General features: G+C 48.5%; 3 protein-coding genes across 5 annotated transcripts in view; 1 reads left to right on the forward strand and 2 right to left on the reverse strand.

Annotated features, from left to right (window-relative positions):
* Nucleotides 1-2,982: 2,982 nt before the first annotated feature.
* On the reverse strand, nucleotides 2,983-5,249 carry LOC125957513 (uncharacterized). 2 transcript variants are annotated; one of them, XM_049690265.1, is made up of 3 exons: nucleotides 4,725-5,249; nucleotides 4,578-4,652; nucleotides 2,983-4,390 (listed from the first exon to the last, which is right to left on the reverse strand). In XM_049690265.1, exons 1-3 carry the CDS (start codon nucleotides 4,952-4,954, stop codon nucleotides 4,192-4,194), a joined length of 504 nt encoding a protein of 167 aa, XP_049546222.1. In that variant the 5' UTR covers nucleotides 4,955-5,249; the 3' UTR covers nucleotides 2,983-4,191. The 2 variants fall into 2 exon arrangements, with proteins under 2 accessions (XP_049546222.1, XP_049546221.1); XM_049690264.1 differs by having other exon boundaries at nucleotides 4,578-5,249.
* Nucleotides 5,250-8,359: 3,110 nt separating this feature from the next.
* Nucleotides 8,360-12,100, reverse strand: LOC125957578 (arrestin homolog). The gene is made up of 4 exons (XM_049690371.1): nucleotides 11,655-12,100; nucleotides 10,791-11,342; nucleotides 10,383-10,716; nucleotides 8,360-10,279 (listed from the first exon to the last, which is right to left on the reverse strand). Exons 1-4 carry the CDS (start codon nucleotides 11,817-11,819, stop codon nucleotides 10,134-10,136), a joined length of 1,197 nt encoding a protein of 398 aa, XP_049546328.1. The 5' UTR covers nucleotides 11,820-12,100; the 3' UTR covers nucleotides 8,360-10,133.
* A 5,802-nt stretch (nucleotides 12,101-17,902) lies between these two features.
* Nucleotides 17,903-20,784, forward strand: part of LOC125953630 (peroxisomal targeting signal 2 receptor) — a 4,896-nt gene continuing 2,014 nt past the window's right edge. The window contains exons 1-2 of one of the 2 annotated variants that reach the window (XM_049683313.1): nucleotides 17,903-17,965; nucleotides 20,765-20,784. The exon at nucleotides 20,765-20,784 is cut by the window's right edge and continues 189 nt beyond it. In XM_049683313.1, the coding sequence (XP_049539270.1) occupies nucleotides 20,773-20,784 (12 nt within the window). In that variant the 5' untranslated portion in view covers nucleotides 17,903-17,965; nucleotides 20,765-20,772. Of the gene's footprint in view, nucleotides 17,966-19,523; nucleotides 20,549-20,764 lie in introns of those variants that run through there. The other variant, XM_049683312.1, reaches the window with a different exon arrangement.

A 20,784-nucleotide genomic window follows, 5' to 3' on the forward strand; every position in this document is an offset into this window, starting at 1 on the left:
TCAGGTGTTCTAAGTAATGGAATATTGTCACGACAAGCAAATATGATTATCATTTAAAATCATCAATCTATTGGTCCATGGCACCAAACTCTACATATTCAATCCGATAAATCGGTACGAGCAAATGCATTCTGCACAATGATTAGGGTATATGTTTGCAATGAGTTTTAATGGACATAGAAACCAAGGATCAAGTATGCGAATAATACACTTCTGAAACAAGTATATTCATCTAATCATTTATGTGCTTTAAATGTATGTGGCTAAACATTTCCCAAACCATTTGATAGTAGCTCCTGCTGTATGAAAGCATACTTTTACGATTTTGATTGTTGCACGGACTGCTGAGATGGATTGAAATGCGTTCTTCTTAGCATTCCACATAAGACAGTTTACAGCTGTGGACTTGAACACCGCACACGCTAAACGAATTTGTGCCAAAGATCAGCGAAGGTCAAGTTTGCGTTTTATAACCTCCCGGTACTGCCTGGGGGCCTGTCTTACGCGGCGCACGAAAACCGTTTCCCGTTCCACGATCGCCATAAAGTTCCAATTTCGTCACTTTTGGCCAACCGACCGACCAATTCGACCGACCAAACGGACAGCCAAGATTCGACGGTGCTCCAGGGCATTTGCATTCCTGCACGGCCACGGGTATGCAAATGAGCTGCCCAGCAAAGACTCGTTTCCGTGAAACGCTTCAGCCGGCCCGTTTCCCACGATGCCACACGGGACCTTCGGACCTCAAAGGGACATCTAATGATCGTCCAATGCACAAATGGGCAAAGTAAAATGATGAAGAAAAAAAAAAGAAAATCTCAAAAGAGTTGAAAACTCCCAACCGCCCGAAAATACGTGTGTGTGTGTGTGTGGCCGAAAAAGTAGCCAGTCCAGTTTTCCACCCCAGCCCATTTTTTTGGCCGAACTCACCCAGAAGACCGGTTCTGGACAGTTGCACTCGAACATAGCATGCGCCACACGCCATGGCTGGACGCGCGGAAGGACACCGCCAAAGGGTTGTTCCTCGCCTCGCCAGCTCATCAGCATCATCGGGGCATCGGGGGTTCGTCCCAACTAGGAAAGGTCATCAACGAACATTCGGTTCGGTTCGGCTGTCTGGTGGTGTTACCTACGAGGGTCCGTCTCTATCCTGGCGGACCGAAGGTTGCGCACGGTATTGTGCGTGTGTGTGATGGTCTGAATGGAAGAAGGGATTAGGGTGCTATGTAGAGCGGACGCAAGGACGAAGATGATGATGAGGGCTGGCGAACATTTGTTTTGATTTGATTATCGGAGCGGATCTCATTGAGACGCCTTGCTTTGCCGTTCTTTCGATAATATGCAAAGGACAATGTTAGGTACGTTTGGTTGCCATTTTTTTTATTTCACCAAAATAATTTCATTGATTCATTGATTTATAAACGAAATTAATGAAATTTATTTCTTATAACAGAATATGATTAAAATAAAATATGAAACCGTGAAAATTGTGTTGTGTAACTTGTATACAATCTTTTCGGTGATCATTACACATCTTTATTCTATTTAAAATAAGTAAATGATAATGAAAAGTTAAAAAAGAAATGCTTCTTCTATAGTGCTAAAGGAAGAAAATTAAATATTTAACCAACGAAGATGATTTCCTGGTCCCTCTCACCACACCACAAGTAAAACAATGTCCGTCACCATCCCGAGGGCTCCTCAGGACCTCAACAACAATCCTGGCACACCCGCCAAAGTAATGTCCAAACCGGTTTAGTTCCCAGCGGATCCGCAAGAAAATGAGACAAGGAAAGGATTTTCTCATCGCCGAGGGTCCTTGCACTCCTGGTCGGGGTCACTCGCTCACAACGTCCTGGGCGAACGGATTCCGTTCCGTTCGCGGATCGCGATGCGTCCAAGATGATATATTAAGATAAGACCCTCATGCAAAGCAGAAGCAAAAGACGGCCACTGGTTACACTGTCTTCACCAGATCCTAGTGGTGCCCCCAGGGCGGATTCCGATACGGGTCATCCGAACCTAGGTCCTGTCCGGGTATGCTACAAGGGATACATGCGGGCTATAGATGGTGCTGGTGCGGTAGATTGTGTGTGAACATTCCGGGTCGTCCCCGGTCGCTGGTCCGCTAGGTCTGGACAACAATTCGACAAATATTGGTTCGCTGATTGAAACCGGTTTGACCGGTCCAGAAGTGAGTCCTTTTGTGCAAGGAGGAAGGCAGATCGGTAGCGACCGCGTCAACCCCTTTCCCAGTTCTCACAAAACCCTTCCCCGGCCCATCCTGATCCCGATGACCAGAAAGGACGATGACACGATGGAACGTCCTAGCGCCGGTCGGTCGTTCGTTCGCCCGTCCGTCCGTCCGTCCATCCACCTGGAACCCTTGCCCCTTGATGCTGCAACAACAGGTAGAGATGATGGTCTGCACCCTGTTGTTGCAGAGATTGCGTGATGTCCTTTCGGGGTCCTTTCCCCTTTTTTTCCTCTCGGCGCCACCACGCGCTCGTTTGGCTTCTGGAAGGATTATACAAGGTGACTGCAGGATAGTGGCATTCCGATGTCATTTCTTTCCGTGGCCCTCGGACTGCGTGAGGGAATTTCTGTGAATGGTCATGGCATTTGCGTACCTTTTTGGGGTGTAAGGAAGGCGAGAGTGGCTTAATGAATCGTAAGCCAAAGCCATGGCAAGGAAGGAAGCAATTCGTGTAGAATTTATGGGAGAGCAGATTATTTGCTTCGTCCGCGATCCGCTGGATAGTGCTGAAAGGACCTTCGCCTGTGAAGTGGCAGTTGGTTCTCGATGCTAGGCCTCGATGTTGGAGTGTTCTATTTCACTGAAAACCGAATGCATTTGATTAAACGTATAAGGATTTCTTCTGATTAATAAACAACATATTTCACTACGTAAAGAGCTCATTTTCAAGTTCTCAATGGTATGGAAACGATGTTCATAGTTTGTTCGTTGTTTTTTTTCTGGGACTCGATGTGTGATCTTACTTTATTGTAGAATACTTGTTTATACAGTTATTTAGTTACAGTTAATGATTGGATTATCATTTATGTTTGTTCATACGATTGAGAGATCATGTGTTGTATCATGTTTCATGTGTAAATGCATAACTTCCTCCTCATTTGCTCATTCGATATTTTATATGTTGTTTTCATTTTCATTCATCAATTTGATTTTGTTCAATAAATATGCCTCGAAAGGAGGTTTTCCTACGAGTGTCTACTAATAGTTCATTCAATGGTTAAATGTACATATCGATTAGTGAATACTGGAGCTGCTGGAGCTAATGTAATGTGCATAAGCCATGCTGATACTACGTCGCAACTAGCGCTAAGAATAATATGGAATCTTATCTTCGGTTGCCGCTTCCCATTTCCCATCCCCGTTTCATTCAATCATGCAACTGTTTACGTTTAGCATCTAGTTCTACGCCCTTTTTTTTTTGTTGTATTACTGCATGGATCTGCATTCTAGAAGGAACATTTGGCCGATGCTTCTATTCTCCTGCGATGCCCAAACAGCCCGAACACGCAACGGGAATGCCGAATGCGGTCGCAGCCTGTCTTGGCATCGAGGATGTAAAATGACTTTAACGGAAAGTTTGGTTAAAATTCAAATTTAAACTATCTGCTAGCGGCGCTAGGTCGCTGGTTGCTGATGCTGATGCGGTACAGTAACTTTTCTTCTTCTTCTTCTTCCTTAATGCATGACTCTGGTTTCACATTAATCGTAAGATCATTGTGCGATCTATTGTGCACCTTATGGCCGTGCCTTCATTATTCACTTTTCATGTTTTATCAGAACTATTACGACTCGCTCTCTTGGATTGGCCTAACACGATCGATGCAGGAGAGTGTAAACTGTTAATCAGAATTGGAAATTTCGTTTTCATGGATCCCACGTTCGCATTTATGCCACAACTTCTCTTATTTCGATGCCGTTCCGGTTAAATAGTTAGACAACTAGAGATTCGAAAACACGCAAACACACGACACTTGTTTGTAGGCCCGACAAGCCCCAAAACACAAGACACAGACACACGACGAGACACGAGATATGTTGATCCTTACGGTGTAGCCTGGCTGGTCAGTCACTACTGGCCAGCAGCTATAGAGCGGCCAGCGGAACCTGGTCCTAACCGAGCGGTCAACGATGGGCGACTAAAAGCTGACCGGCGACTACAGTAGCGACCGGAGCCAACGATCGGGACACGCCACCGGCAGCAGCCGTCCGTTCGGGTCCGGTCCGCCGTTGCCGATGGCCGGTGTACGGTCGACCAGCTTCAGCTGACCGACACGTAGCCGCAGCTGGCGCTCGAGAACGAGCACCGGCGAGCTGTGGGTTTCCCGCGAAAGCATCGTCGTTAGGGAGCCGGCACTGGAATTATGGCAAATCGCCAAGAACGTTGACTAACAACAATCATAAAAAACGGATTGTTGACCAAACGAAGAAGAGGCCGAAGGATAAAGAACCCTCCAAAAAACCGGATCTCGGTTCAAATGTTTTTTTTTTCTTCGGTTTGTTTCAATGTCCTTCCGAATAGTCGCGACGACCAAACACTTACTTCTGCTGAGCATCTGCCGGGGGTTGGACTTTGAATTTGACCGTTTTCCAGTGGGAACAACCCATCCCGTACGGGCTGTTGGAGAACAGAAAAAAAACCGCTACAAACCACCGATCACGTGACAACCACGAGTTGACGAATACGAACCTAAGATCCCTCGAGTAACGCAAATTTAGTGGAACTTTAGAGAGGCGCGAAATACCAAAGATCGCGATGTGCGTGCGTGCGACACGTCCGTTAACGGTTAAAATCTTTGCATAAATAAAACCTGAGCCAACCTCTGGGCTGCTCCACGGTCGGTCCGTCGACACGCCAAAACCACGCGGGGCTATGCTCGCAAGGCTCGGCAGCAAGAAACTTTTCGCGCGAACGCGCATTCGTTCGTGCGTTGGCCGCCCTTTGCCCGGGAGGGGGGCTGGAGACACCTCCAAAGGAAACCAAAGGAAGAAAAAAGAGATAAACAGCCGCACACTTTCTGGCAAACACGCCAGCGTTGGTAGTAACGTCTTACGGAGCGAAGGAGCGCCCGGAACGGAACGAAACGAAACACGAACCCCAGCCCGGTCCTGGCCTATGCGAGATCGTGCGATCTCGGGGCGAAAAGAAGCCGAAAAATTGGGGGTTTCCCTTAAAAAAGGGACCTGATTTTCCACCCTGCTCTCGTGCGTTCACGTGTGTGTGTGTGGGTGAAAAGAAAGCGCCAAGAAAAGCGACGACGTCTTCGGTGCGACGCGCACCCAGTGTTGCGCTATGTATCTGAGGACCACTTCTCGAGGTGAAGAAGAGCTGCGCCCTGCCCTGGAGTCGCGTAAGAAAGTAACCATCCAACCAATACACCTACACACAGACAGGTCCTTGGATTCGCGCTGGGGTGGGTGGCATGAGTGGGTTTGAAAATTCGGGTTCGGATTTTTCCTCTCCGGTGTTCGGGGCTCATATCTTTAGAGCTCATCGCTTGCTAGGAGCTTATCGGTATCGGACCTAGTTTTTATGATACTTAAAAACGAAAAATTAAAAAATAATATAAAAAAAATCGCAGTGATCCAAAAGAATAAAACAGAAATCTCAGACGCGATGTCGTCTTTCATGCTTTTCCAAGAGTAGGCCGCGACGGCGGCATCACGATCATCAGCTCAAGCGCGAAACGGAAGTCGCGCCTGCTGCGATTGGAGGATGCTGAATACGCGCGTTCCCTCGTGTGCCTGATCCGGGGTGGGTTGGTTGGAAAAATCCTTCGTCTTACACCGGGAGAAGAAACGATAGAGAGAGAGAGAGAGAGAGAGAGAGAGAGAGAGAGAGAGACAGAAAGAGAGGCCGCGAGCACACAGCGAAAGACTTCTTTCTCGGCGGTAACCCCTTTGGAGTCGCGAAAGAAGTTTCGGCGCGGCGCCTCATCTCAAGCCAAAAAATTGCGCAGCAGCACCCCTCAGGCTCGGTGGTTCCGCCGGAAAAAGGCGGAGCTAAGAAAGTATGTCTTCTGAAGGAGTAGGAAAAAAAAAGCGAACGTAGCGCACGCGCGCGCACCCCTTTTTCGGAAAGGGTGGGCACTGCAAGTCCTTGCGGTAAGGATACGCGGCGCTACGCGAAAGGGTCCTGCTGCTGCTGCTGCGTGTGTCTTGGCAGCGCCATCTAGAAACCCGAATCCCGAAGATTCAAACCTTCGGCTTTCTTCGGGCTTTTGAATACAAAATCCGTTGTCTTGTGCTGGTTCCACTCTCGGAATGGCACCTATTTGAACGAAAGGGGAAACCGGGTCCTCCGTTGTGGTCCTCGGAACACTTCGTACTTCGTGAAAGGTAGCAGCGCGCCAGGTTGGATAGGGAAGGGAGGTACATCTTGAGATGTTCTTCTTTCCTTCCCTTCTCTACCTTTCTTCGCTGGCCGCTTGGAAAACCGTTAGGAAAACCCACCTCCAGCGGCGGCGACGTGGGTCTTCTGTTTTCGAAGGAAAAGGAGGCTTTGTTGGTGTTTGTGCGTGCGATGGTGCGCCGGCATCGTAAGCCACTACCCTCTTCTCTCGGTCTCGGTCGGTGGTGGCATTTGGTGGGACTTTTAAATTTTAAAAGGATTTTCCCGCGATTCGTCAACCGACCGGGCCACGGGTCGGTCTACGGTACAGCAGCCAGCCAGCCAGCCAGCAACGACTTTTCGCTGACCATTTTTTTGAGCGGTTTTTGGAGTTGCTTGGACCATTTAAATCACCCAACGGAACCGGCGAAAGAGAACGAGTAAAAGGACGGACGAGTTTAAATCACTTCAAACGTCTCCGGCATCCGGATTGGAAGAACTTGTCCCAGTGCCCATATCGGATTCACAGCGCACAGTAGTACAGCTTCTGGAGGTCGGAGGTCACGTAACGTCCCAACACCGGTGGAAGCCCAAAACGGCAACACGTGGTTTCAAGCCTCTGGTTTTGGGTTGACGAAATATTTGGCATCCGACGTCTGACCTCTCAGACCAAGCATCTCAGGGTCACGGTGTGGTCATTCACTTGCCATCCGACCGTTGTTGGCCACCAAACTACTAGCCGGCCATCTCCTTCTACCGCGTTCATCAACGTCTTCGTGCTCAAGTGGCGCTCGTGTGCGGAGAGTCTATGTGTGTGTGTGTGTCTGTATGTGGACGGTGATCTAGTGTTTGACCGGTCGTCCTGCCGGAGTGTCGACACTGCTCTGGTGTCTTGGTGGTGTTGGTTCATCGAAAACTATAGCAAGTGAAAGTGGTCACTTTCGTCCCTTGGTGAAGAAATCAATCACACCGACCTGACCTGGACTCCGGACCGGACTTTTCCGTGCGTGGAGGTCAGCGGCCACTTCTTCGTCCGAAGCGAGCTATCTTAAAGTGGCTTCGTCTTCAAGGCAGCCACTAAAGTGAAGGTAAGTTTCCCGAATAGCCAAGTGGAAATCGATCGTGAGCGTGAGAGTCGCATAGTTTTTGTGGGTTATTTGTGATGGGTTTTCCGTTTTGTTTTTCTCTGGTTTTCCCCATTAATCGCATCAGTTTTCGTGTACGTTTTGGTTGCTCTAAAATGTTGATAGATTTTCCGCCGTTTTTTTCTCTGTGTTCTATCGCCGTCTTTTGTTGCTTAAAATGTTAATTTGATGGAGATCACAGTGCATACTGTACAGTTCAGTTTGTTTTGTTTTGTTTTATCACTCTTGTTGTTACTATGCTTCCACCATTTTATCTCGTTCTTTTAATTCTATATTAAAACTGCTTACATTTACTTGTTTTTATCATATAGTGACGTATGCACTCCAGTCATTCCTAAACAGTTTTCATTAGTATCACATTTAATCGCTCGATCGTCGCCATCTCATGGCCATCTTTTGGGTATCATTCTCTATTTACACAACCATTTTAGCAAGTCTTTAGATTATTGTGAAATCGTTCTTTTAATTCCGTTTTACATAAACACCTAGAAATGTTTGACGCTTTATTCGATACGTCAGTCAACTCTGTAAACCCTCGTGCCAATACCGTACAGAGTGTTGAACATTGAGCAATTAGTGGTGCATACGAGTACTGTGTACATCGTGTGAATGAACCGTCCCCTATGCCATCCATACTTCAACTACACTTCCAACTAACCTTTGGAAGTCGTGACAGTGAATGAGTAAAAGTGCCATGGAATCATGAATCGATCTTTCTTTCTCTCGATATTGGTTTTGGGTGGACTATTTTTATACAAAGAAGATAAAACACAACTTCACTCACGTCTCTGTTTGTTTGTTAGTTTGTTTTTTTTTTTGTTGCTTTTATCAAGCATTTTACGTCCAATTACAAATACACTTGCCGATCTGTATAACCTGTTCGCAATAACGACTGTTTCAACAGTTCGGAATTGGATCTTGCTTTTTTGTTTTTTTTGGTTCTTTTGTTTGTAATCTCCTTCATTTGTTTCCCTTTGTCTTTAACATTAATTACGTTTGTTTGGTTTTTATTACCTCTTTCTCTCTCTCCCTCTGTATCTCTCATTCCATTTCTCTGTCTAAATATATACTTTATTATGTTGCTTACACTTTGAAGCATTCGCTGAAACTGAAACAGAACCTCAAAAAGCAATCGAATCTCGGTAACTAAACAGTAATTGACTCGCCGTAGGGATCCAAACCAAAGGACCCATATGAGAAGACCAAACAGCACGACCTACTACCTAGTTCGCTACCAGGTCCTGCGCTTGATCTTCGATTCATTTCGCCGCCCTATGCCTTCGATGTCTTATTCACAAATCAACTAGTGTTCAGTTACTACGGACACCTTCCAAATACCAATGTTTCTACTTCTCCTTCGTCTTCATCTTCGTTTTCGCGTCTCCCTCGATTCATCCTGATTCATGTATATCATAAGAATGTCCAGAAAACAGAAAAGAAAAACGAAAGAAAAAATAAGAATCATCTTAACGTCTAAGGCGCACCGCCTACCCCGCGCCTGTCGATCGAAGGCACTCCCCTTGCCGACCATATGCCGACAAACCGAGTGCCCCCGATCGAGCTGCACTAGATTTGTTTCGATTTCGTTCACTTCTGGTGTTTTCGCTTATTTTGCTTGCTCGTTGGCGTTTGCCTTCTTTTGTTTCGTTTCGTTTTGTTTTTTTTGTTTGATTGAGTTTTCCCCTTTTCGAGGAAACCCCAATCCATTTTCTCGCTTTTTAGCTGTTCATCCGGTGCCTTTGGTTTCGATTTTACCGTCAGCGATCGCGGTTCCGATCGATGGACTAATTGCCAAAATCCCGTGTTTTCGGCCACCAGCCCCTACGGACGATCGCTGTTTAAGGGCTGCGCAGTCTTATTGCGACGACCAAGGAGTCAGTAGAGTACCCTTGGAACAAGGGCCAGGGACAGCAATCAGTCGATGGATCGAACGACCTGGACAAGATCCGCCATCCAGCCGCCCTCCTGGCGATGATGGTTCACTAATCGGTTTGGTTTTGCTTCATTTTTTTGTGGATTTTTCGTTTACGGTCGTTGCCCGTTTTTATGTTTTTTTGCTGCTTAAACTTGCTTTTAATCGATAAACACGCTATAGAAGAGCTTGCGGTAGGTACCTGCCGCTGGTGGTCGGAAGCGAAGGCTGGGCTGCTGCATAGGGAGAGGCGGCGCAGCGATGTGGTTTCGATGAGGTGGCCAAATGCTAATGCTTCTTGCTCTGCTTCTGAATTTCCGAATAGCATTATCACCCCTCATCCATCACCATCACCGCGTGGTGGTGGTGGTTATCACATTGGGCGCTCTGTTACGCGTGCATTCTGCATGCATGGCGCCGAGTGACGGTGGCAGGAGACAAGTTATGTCCCTCCTGGGGGCTTTCCTCGGTCCCTGAAGGTACTCGTAGACACACACACACATACAGACATACATACAGTCACGGTGTAGTGGTTGCGGAAAGCGCGAAGCGAAGCGACGCAGCAGCAGCAGCAGTAGTAGCGTTAGGTGCGTTGGGGTGCAGCAGAAGCTACAGGACCCACGGGAAGGTGTGCTGCTCGCGTAGGGAGACTAGAAGGATGGTGGAGGTGCTGGAAGGTCAAGCGATGGATCGATGGAACTCTCTCCGGCTTTACTCCGGCTCGTTCATTCGCATCCGGGCAAAGTCCTCGAACACGATGTTATCATCATCGTCGGCGTAGTGCGAGTTCTCGTAACGGTGGCGCTCTATCGACTTCATCTTCTTCAGGGCATTCACTCGCTCTCGCTCGACGGTTCCTGTGGAGAGGACAGGGAAATGGTTCGTTAAAGAGGCCCTTACGCTTAATAACCTTGATGATACGTCACCGTCACGACCATCATGAAGTGTCTGACGACTTACCGGGGGCAGGGTTCATCAGCTTGAAGGGAACGTCGGTCTGCAGCTCTCCGCCCAACGTACCGCAGTTGAGCTTAACACGGAGCGAGTACGAGATAACGATACCCATCGCATCCGATGGACACTTGCCTTCGCTGATCAGCGTAGACGAAGCCAGATTGACGTCGTCATCCTTCAGGTGCCCATCGAGGGCAATGCCCCGTCGGTCCTTGTTGCTCGAGGCCAGTGGCACCAGGAAGAAGGACTTCGTGAAGCTGGCACCGGGCGTAATCGGGCATCCCTCGCGTGTTTCCAGCGATGCAATGTGTTTGCTGAACTGCGCGTTCACCATCGTCACCTATTTTGACGGATAGAAAGAGTTCACCGGATTACATTCCAATGGTCATTGTCTGCACCGTCTGCACCCCTTACCTCACAGTGCTGCACGACGAAGCACTTGATGCTCTTGACCGTCTTGCGCGAGTTGTTGGTCACCACGATGTTGGCGGCGATCTTCTCCCCATGGTAGTAGATCTCCCGATCCAGCGTCACCTCCAGGTTGATCTTACCCTGCGAGAAGGTGAAACCCTTGCTGACGAGCGACGAAGGCAGACGACGGCCACGGGTACTCGGTGCGTACTGCAGCTTCTTGATGGTCAGCGCGACGGCACTTCGCTTGTGGGCCTTATCGTTCTCGTCCTCACCGACGAACGCCTTGATAGCGTACTCGACACCGAGCGGCTTACCCTGATCATCCTCACCGGCCTGCAGCGTCACCGAGCTCGGGGCCATCGACGGGAAGTGGAAGGTGAACGGGAACGCATTGGCACCCAGCTTCTTCACCAGCCGCTCCTGCATCTGCGTCATCTCCATGTTGGCGTTCTCCATCGGGTAGATCTGGTCCTTGGTGAGGACCATCTCCTTGGAGAACTTCACTCCCATTACCTCATCCTCTTCGCGTCCATAGCGATAGGTCGTAATGAGCTGCAAAAAAAAAAAACAACGGGCCAAACAAAGGACCAGACAGAAGAGAGAATTAGCTCTTTGCTCGGATGCGTAACGCACGTCAACTTGTAGGAATTCCTTGGCATGTAACACCTCAGCTTTCGCTCTCTATCTCACTAATTAAATTACTCGTGGTACATGTGCCGTAAACATAACCTCACAAAACAGTACTCAACTCAACTCCGTCGTTATGCAACCGACCGAGGGAACCAAGTATTCCAGAACACACAAACTGTTCTAAATCTCATCTCAGTGCATGAACTTGGACTTGAGATGATGAGTCGAACTAACCTGTCCGAAGACCTTACGGCCCCGCAGGTACTCCTCATCCAGCACGATGACGCCATCGATCGGATCGCAGTAGTCCGTGTGGTCGATGAAGTCACGCTTGCCCAGGTACACGGTCAGCTTGCCATTGGGCGAAGATTTTTTGAATACTTTCACTGCAACAACCATCACTGCGGTGTTTTTTACTTGTTCTTTTCTGCTGCACTTGCAATCGATAAGAAGGATCGCGCTCACGAGATACACTAGATTTTTGCTTTCGTTTGGTTTGGTGTTGTTGTTGATGCTTTTGATCAACCTCACTACGCGGATCACGATCGTAAGGAACGGTCTCGAATCCTTCCTTGATCACTAGGTTCGTTGGTTGCTTTGGTTTTTTTTGTGTTGGGCTCGCGGTTAGCCGCGCTCGTTTCCTCTTCGTACGGTTACGGGTTTGAGGTTTGAGAAAACAACCAGAAGTGTGACCTACCGGACGGTGGGCACCACGTTTTATACCTTTCCTCGAGTGGCGAGTACCGAAAAGGTTTCCTCGACGACACAATCGATAAGCTCCCGTTCCCACCGTGGTGCCCATCGGTGCGGTCGCGCCATCCACTGTACCATTAACTGAATTAGCTGCCACACTGGCCACCTGCTCCAGCAAGGAGCTCATGCGTGCGTGTGTTTGTACATGTTTTGAACGATCCTTAGCATCGTCGACCTTTCGTAGTTCGACCTGGGGGAAGAGGGAAAGGGGAGCTCAGTGCACGCAACTGCACGGCCTATGACGCGACCATTATGTGAAGTCCACCTGCTCCCCCCGCTCTCCGTCTAATCCTGTTTGATGGCAGCAGAGTCGCCATTATTATGACCATCGAATATGAGCGTGCACTCGACCGAAGGTTATTTTGCTCTCTTTCTATCTCTCGGTCTCTCTCTCTCTTTATCTTTCTCTTTCCCTCGGTCACGTTTTCCACCGGTTTCCAACATCCTTTTTGCGTCATAAATTGCTGCTTCTCCTGGAGACATTTTCGCACCAAACATGATCTACGAACATCATCCATCGAAAGGAGCATTTCCCATACTCGGTCCGTCCGTCCGTCCGTCCGATGATACGAGGATGAGGACATTGTGAGGCTTCCCCTGCAGTGGCATGGCAATGGGCCAAAAGGGATAAGCGAGCGTTGAGAACAGACAAGGTGCGATGTGATGCTCCATTTAGATCGAATGTCAAGGTTGACTGTTGGCCACTTCGATTCGCTTCACAGCTGTAGATGATCGTGTTGCATCGAGTGTCGTGGATTTTGGGGGAAGGGGGGGGGGGGGGGGAAATAGTGCCACACGCGGCGTGCGTCTGAACGTTAATACTTCATATCCAGAGACCCCCGCGTCTAGACTCGGATCGGATTGGATTGGATTAACATGCGGTTGCCTTAGCAACTAATTCGACAAATCGCAATGAATCCAAGTTGGCAACGAGTGGAAACCCTTATGTTATCGAACGTTTCTTTTCCCCCCGAAACTCCAAACTCCCTTTAGTCGAAAGGAAATTAGATTTTCCTCATTTGGCAAAAACCTTGCTGCTGGTGCGGCATTCAAATATAGCTTTTCCTCTCGCGCGCACACACACACACACACACACACACGCCGCGCGCCGTATGAATTGTGCGAAAAACTTTTCTCTTAAACAACGTACGGGAATGTATGTAAAAGAATAATCATTTCCATCCCCGGATGGGGCCCGGAGGACCGAGAATCCTTCACACAACAACAAGACATTTCCGGCGCGCGCGTTCTCTGTCTCTCTCTCTCTCTCTCTCGCGTTCTCTCCTGGATAAATCGCACCGTCATATAGCTGACCGGAAGGAAAATCGATAATGCACGATACAGATGCACACCGTTAACGCCGTTACAACAACATTGTTGTTGCTGTTGCTGCTGCCGAGTTCTTATTAGCATCCTCCTGGGCCATCCCCGCAGGCCCGCTTCCGAGGCCACTGCATGCCCACATTATCGGCATTTTCTTTCCGGGATTGTGCGTATTGGGCAGGCTGGATGGCAGGCGTGGAAATGCTTTCATGCAGAATGCATTTCCCTACCTCACTGCACCGCCGTCCTCGTGGATCCTGTTTGCTCTCTCTTTCTCTCTCTCTCTCTCTCTCAATATCGCTGTTACTGTTTCACCTTTGGCATTTATCCTTTTCGCGTCGATTGCCAGTCATCGGTTTGTGGTCATCCTCTAACCCATCATCGTCATCGTCATCGTCATTATCATTAGCATCAATGCATCCAGATCCGGGGATGTAAGGTTTGGCAACGTTGCATCAATCCTTGGTTTCTTGGGTGTGGGCCACCGCGACCACCCCATCGTTGCATCGAGCTATTTATCACCTTCCACCTACCCCCAGGTGATGGTGACGATGATGATGACGAGGGTGGTGGGATGCCCACCCACCGGGTGCATCTTAACGAAGAGGCTCCAGAGGGCCTTGCAAGGATGCTGCCACGGTCCGCCCGGTCCAGTGAACGTCTGGAAGGCGTTCGTGGTGGTCCCGATTGCCTCGAGCTCTTCTCGCGCTCTTCGAAAGCCCGCTTGCAAGGCCAGCAGCTGCAGCATTCCAGCGCAATTCCAATTCCTTACTGCCCGTTTGTCCGTGTGCGAGTGTGCGTTTGTGTATCGGTTGGTGAATCGGTGTGTTAAGTGAGCAGTTTCTAGCGTGCCCTGAGTGTGTCCCCGAGTTCTCGCGAACAACCAAGAGCTTGTTGTTGTTGTTTGTATGATCAAATTCCATAATTTCCATTCTTTCCCCCTCTCTTCGCAACAAACGTAAAGCGACAGAACGAGTCCGTTCAGTTTTTCACTATTTTCCTCACAGTCTACCTTGTTTTTGTTGCTCCTTTTAATTGCTTGCCAACGGTGGCCACCTTCAGAGTGTGTGTTTGTTAGAATATTAAACAATAAATAAGCATAAACCAAAATCCCTCTAAAGTTAAACTTAGCAATACTCACACACTTGGGCCTCAAAGCACTAACCATGGTAAGCAGAACGTATCGGACTAGTTTTCTATCTCCGCAACACTTCTTTTTCCAAAAACACAAAAAAAAAAACAAAGCAAACTGGAACCACACTACACACTAGCATGGGATGTCTGCCTTCCACGAATCTTTTTTCCCTATTTTTGCGACAAACGAATGCAATACACTAGAATCACGGGGAAGGGGACCGAAAGGAGCAGTTTTCCATCTGCAAGACACACACGCGTTCGGTGGCGGCGGCTCCATTTTTCGCCAAAGTCACCGTCACTGTCAGCTGCAGCTGCAGCTTCTTCAGGGGCACCCGCGGAGTTTGCCAAAAATAAGGAACCTCGCAATACGCGGTTGCGACCGACCTTTCCCAACCGTCGTTCGCTTGTACAGGTCCGTTTGTACGACGTAACCCTAACGGAGAGAAGGCTCACACACAGACACCATGCACTTCACGCACCTCACGGAGATCACCCGGATCCCACGACGACGCGCGGATCTTACGGACCATTTATGGATTTGCATCCTTTCTTTTTTGGTTTCATTATGCCGCTGCTCGTCATCGTGGCCTTTTCCACCGGGGGACCTGGCTTGGTTTTCTTGGCTTGTTTCGGAACCTAATTTTCTAATAATACCGGACGGCGGCGACCGGGACGCTCTCTCTCTCTCCTCTAGGACGCAAAACCCGGACGGGGGCCTTGGCGTATCGTCGGCGTCGGCAGACGATGATGACGACGACGACAAGCCACGAGCCCCCGTGCATCACCACACGCTGGCACTACTGGGAACGTGACGTCGAATGAAAAGCGTTTGTGGAAAATGCTTCTCCACCGTCGTTGCCGCCTTTCTTCTCTTCTCGTTCTGCTTCGCGCTGGGATGCTGGAAAACCATTTTTTGCGCTCCCGTTTTTTTCGTTGTTGCCGTTCCATAATTCTGCTCTGTCCCGTTCTGGCTCCTACACTACTACTGACTCCTTCGTGGCACGATGATGAAATGCTGAGCAAATGCTGTATGCTGGTGCGGGATGCTGGGGATGCTGCTGGAGCGATAGAGAGCAGCCCTATTGCGAAGGAGTAGTGCAAACGAGATAGTTGAGCTGAGCCATTATGGCGTCGGATATTGCGCAGTTCATCCGAATTGCACGTGCTTGTTGCGAACCGTTCCATGATGGCTTGTAGGGTGTTCCGAACAGCGATAGTTGCTGGAGAGATACACGATTGGAGAACGCGTAACGCTAAACGGTTACTAACGTTATGCTATCTTTTCGATCCTTCGTTCCGCAACTTTTTTGCTCAAATCTTAAATAATGGTTACAACAAAGATGCAGGACATGCTTACAATCTGCGGATTACAGATTCCTTTCTCTGATGTTTTAAATTGTTGTCTTCTGCAAGTTAATACTAATCTTCGCGCATCAAATCGTTATTGAAGACGATTGTGCACGTCTCGAAGAAGCTTGTTAATACAATGTTGCTCCAGTGTTGTCTCGTTTTTAAAATAGAACCTTCTTAAACGTTTGCGAAGCGCCTTTAAAGAAGAGACCCAGCCGAGTATGAATGATCCAAAGTAGATGGATGGATGTTATTAAGCCATCATTCAACCGATCAGATCACCCCGAAAAAGTCGTTAGCGCCGCGCCAGTGTTGCGGGTGTTTTGAACTAAAGAAGCTTGACCTACATTCGCAGCAGTCGCCGTGTGTGTGCAGCCTGGCATGCTGCTGCTTAAGCCCTAAGCAGAAGAACCGTGTACCGACACGGCACCAGTGCCGATGATTCTTTTCTGTTTCTGTGACAAAACGGTTTTGAAAACTTCAACTCGGCTAACCGTAGAGTTGTCGCCACTAAAAATAGTACACGGAAGCTAGAGACTAGAGACGCGTAGCGAGAGAAAAGTATCCCCAGAAGCATCATTATGGCTGCTAGCAGCAGATCGTCTGTCTGTTTTGCGGTGCTGTGGGTATAAAACATGCCTGAAATAGGTGGACGGTGGTGGAACAAAAACAAAAAAAGACTCTTCCAGCCACGCCAGAATCATCGCCTGCTTCGTCGGGGAATGAAAAACTCCGCCCGATAATAAACAGAATTCGAGAGTTTACTGCCAATTGCATATACGAAATGTAAACGAACGCGGGGCGGATCTGAGATGCATTTTCATAAACTATGGCCCTGCTCGCTGCCCTGGGCGTAGGCGTACGTTCGGAATCGTACTTTTTATCTGCGCACTGTAGCCTCTAGGCGCGATCGCACAACTATTCCAATGACGCGCGATTCGCGATCCGCGATCCAGAAGGGATCTTGGCGAGGGATAGTTGAGCAAATAAATTCGTAAATTTTACGCGCCACAATCCACCACACCACCACACCACCAGCACCAGCAAGGAGGAAGTTTTAATTCGCGCATAGACCATGCGGCCGCAGACCCAAGGCAGAATCCAAGTCCAAGTCTCATTTTTTAGCTGTGTTTACAGTCCGATGTGTGGAACGTTTATTTGGCTTCGCGGTTCCGCCTCCAAACCTTCTTGCGCGTCCCCACAAACGGCAATCATGGCATGCATGGTGCCAGCATGCATTCAATTGCATGCCGCTGCACCACCGTTGCATCTTCCATCGTCGGTCGGAAGGAAGGTTTCGGCGGCCTTCCCTGCGTGTTGTACTATTTTCAAACCGTTTCTGGTTTCGACGAAACGGCCATATTGGTTTCGCTTTTTTTTTGTACTCTCGCTCTCCTTGGTTTTCATTGCACATTCTGTTGCTGCGTTCCCGGTGGGTTCTTCCCGTTCCAACCATAATTTCATTCTTCCTCCACCCTTCAGCCGCAAATCCGCAACACCGGCAACACTTTCTCTTCCTCCACCACCGTGTGTAGTGTTGCCGTTGCCTATTTTCTATTCATATACACGCACAGGGAAGGCCCCCCCGGCCGCATGCGTTCCCGCTAGTCATAGTTTTCATCCTGCTTCTTGGCTGATGCAGATGAAGATGCAGCCGTGGAGCATGCCGGTGCCGGCGTGGAGTGCGCTTCATGGGGATGAAAGAAAAGACGAGAAAAAAAATGGAACACGAGAAGAGTCGACCTCCGGCCCAACCGTGGAACAACAGTCAAGAGAGGAGTGTGGGAGGGTGGGTAGGGTGCCGGCATCAAACCGGACACACATGGAAAATCGCTAGTTCTAGACGCAGCACCTCCGGCGAGCGCGCCAGACACGCGCACGGTTTAGTTTTTCTAGGCACGTGAAGCCGTTGTGAGGTTGCGCTGTTGTGTTGTTGGCTTGAGAGACACGGTGGTACGACGTAGTGTTTGTGGCGCTCGAGGGTAATTTGTTCCGTGACTCCCGTTTATCCGATCCCACTAACCATAGATCGCTGTATGTGAGATGGGCTTATGATAAGATCGATGGCGATGCGTGGCAGTGCATGTGCTGATAACCATTCATTTTGAATAAAACCCTTTTTTGAATCTTTTGAAAGAGCTTCTAAACAGATTGGGCAGTGTTAGTGGTTTCGGTACACTTACTTCTCGTCTAAGAAAAGATCATCTAAAAGATTAGTAACGTGGCATTATGATTGAGTTCTAATAGATGTCTCAAATTAGATACATTAGGCTGGTTACTAGATGATCTATGGAAATTGTTTAGTAAAGATCATTTTGATGATTGATTTTGAAGCATTCACTCTAGTAGAGTGAAACTTATTTAAAAACTATAGTTTATGAGAATTAATTGTTTTTGGTATGATCCTGAGAAGAAAATCATACGATCATCATTTTTTTTAGGGGAAAATGATATCGTACTATTATAGTGTCTGTTAGGATTCATTTAACAGAAAGTGTTTGTGATTCAGTTGTTTTCTAATAAAATCTTTCCTTCAATTTGCTCCTACTAATACTTCCTTCTAATCGTGGTTTCAACGAGTTACAAGAGCTTTTTTAAAAAAAACTTAGTACCATTATTATCCAGAGTTAAAATATTGTTTGTAAAAAGCTACACAAAAACTCTAAGAAACCTAGCAAATGTAGTAGAGAAATTTGCAGGAAGCTGTTCTTTAATGTAGCTTCTCTATTGATCCAGCCAATGTTGTGGATGTTGTAGAATTTATTTAAAAAATTTGTCCAATTAGCTTAGTAATTAGCTGTTGAATTGCGTTAGAAAACTGTAACTTAAGTTAGAATGAGTAAAAATCAAAATCCTCTCAAAATCGCATTCATTAGCTTCAATAATCCAGTGATGTGGCGTTTTGACATCTGACGAAAGATGCAACCTATACATCTTTCTGCCCCATCCTATCTGTACCATTTTATTGAAATAGTATAAGATAAAAATGTAAATTTTATTCATAGTGCAATGGCAATGGTGACAAGCAATATGACGATTGTTTGCTTTCTTTTTTAAAAACAAATTTCTAACCGGAATTCTTTCTGCGCTTCCCAACGCATCCTTTTTGGGTGCCGGGAATAGTACTAAATCGTTATCAATCAATCATCAAAACCATCTTCCGTAGAGAGAAAAAGAGAGAGAGATAGAGAGAGAGAGAGAGAGAGAGAGAGAGAGAGAGAGAGAGAGAGAGAGAAAGAGAGCAAAAACACCGACAGCATCCGAGAGGTAAAACCGCGGCTTTTGGTTTGAATTCTCACGAGCTCGTCGGCTTCGTTGAAAGCGTTACACCCTCCAGTAGTAACGCTTCCCTTTTACTCGCTTCAAAGGCGGTTGGCGCCAACAGCGCGCCCCGATATGGGTGGTTGGTGGTACGTGTTTTCATGCTACTCATCGTCACTATCATCACACGACGACCACCACGCGAGATCGCGTCCACTTAACGATGATTTCGCGCCACTACGACGACGACGACGATGGCGACGATGTCCGCGACAGTCTAGTCTAGTAACGCACGTGATAGCCGCGACAACCCGCGCTCTGGAACGTCTTTGAAATCGCGTATTTAAGAAGATCGCGTTCCCCCTCCTTCCCTTCATTCTTTATCGTGGCCTTCGTGGAGTGCTCCTCTCTCTCTCGCTCTCGCGGTCGGTGTATCTCTCGCTCGCTCTTGGCGCCTCCACCGGCGACTTGCCTCCCTTGGGTGGCGGCTTATCGCGGTTTCGACGCGACGATGAATTGCTAGTAGTATGGAGTTGTCGCTACCGTCGCCGTCGTCGCCGTGCCTTCGGGTGGTGTTAGTTGTACCAACCCCCGGCGTTTTCTGGTGGTTGTTTAATAAATAATGAAATCTTTTTCTCCGCTGCCGTCGTCGTCGTCGTGCGCTGCTTGGAACGCGGAAGCACGAGGAGGCAGCACCACACCACAGGCAGCCAGCCAGCAGCCAGCCGAAAAGCCGCAGCAAACGACTTCCTCGAGACTCGCGTTCTTCGCGTCGTCGGCATTTGGCGTCGGTGGCGGTGATGGTGGTGGTGGTGGTGACGGCGTGAATCTTCGCGGGACAGGTGTCGCGGGACAGCACGCGCAGTGGCACTCTGGTCCGCTGCTGGTCCGCTAGGTTTAGATGCCGCTCACCGGTCGTGACTCCCTTAGTCAACTGTTTCCGGTGGTTCCGGTTGGTCAAAACACGACGGAAAGACGGCAGCGACCCGGTGGTGGAGGTCCCAGGAAGCAGCAGCAGCAGCAGCAGCAGCAGAAGAAGTTTCTAATCTTTGCTCCCCTTGAGGTGGAGCTCGTGATAGCGTGGTGTTGGCCGGAAAGGAGCCAAAGGAGAGCGGGGAGCCTTATGAGAAAGTTTTGTTCGCGCGAAACGCGAAAAGAAAAATCCTTCATCCCACATCATACCCGGTGGTGGTGGTGGTGCCGTGCGCCATGTGGTGGCGTCGTTGGTGTAAATAACAGTTGTTTAAGATAGTCGACGGTAGCAGCAGCAGCAGCAGCAGGAGCAGCACCAGTGTGGCGCTCAAGTAAGATGCTGGAATGGGAAGCTTGGTGTTGGTCTCTCTCGTCATCGTGATTTGTAGTTTGAAATTAGTTTCATTTCCCGGGATCCCGGGCGGGTGTGTTTGGTAGGCGCCAATTGGCCAACACACGCAGCCCAGCACCAGAGCACCGCGCCAGTTGGTGGAGCATGATTTAATTCTCGTTTCTCGATTCTCGTTTGATTCGCACTCCGCACTTAGGTACGACGATGTCAACGTTT

The sequence above is a fragment of the Anopheles darlingi genome, chromosome 3 (assembly GCF_943734745.1).
Source record: "Anopheles darlingi chromosome 3, idAnoDarlMG_H_01, whole genome shotgun sequence".
Taxonomy (NCBI): domain Eukaryota; kingdom Metazoa; phylum Arthropoda; class Insecta; order Diptera; family Culicidae; genus Anopheles; species Anopheles darlingi.

Coding starts and splice junctions, on each gene's coding strand:
- LOC125957513 (XM_049690264.1), bottom strand. CDS start 4,954: ATGCGCGTTCGCGCGAAAAGTTTCTTGCTGCCGAGCCTTGCGAGCATA. Junction 4,391..4,577: donor CCGGCAGATGCTCAGCAGAA/GTAAGTGTTTGG, acceptor CCATAATTCCAG/TGCCGGCTCCCTAACGACGA.
- LOC125957578 (XM_049690371.1), bottom strand. CDS start 11,819: ATGGTTGTTGCAGTGAAAGTATTCAAAAAATCTTCGCCCAATGGCAAG. Junction 10,717..10,790: donor TCGTCGTGCAGCACTGTGAG/GTAAGGGGTGCA, acceptor CCGTCAAAATAG/GTGACGATGGTGAACGCGCA. Junction 10,280..10,382: donor GCTGATGAACCCTGCCCCCG/GTAAGTCGTCAG, acceptor TCCTCTCCACAG/GAACCGTCGAGCGAGAGCGA.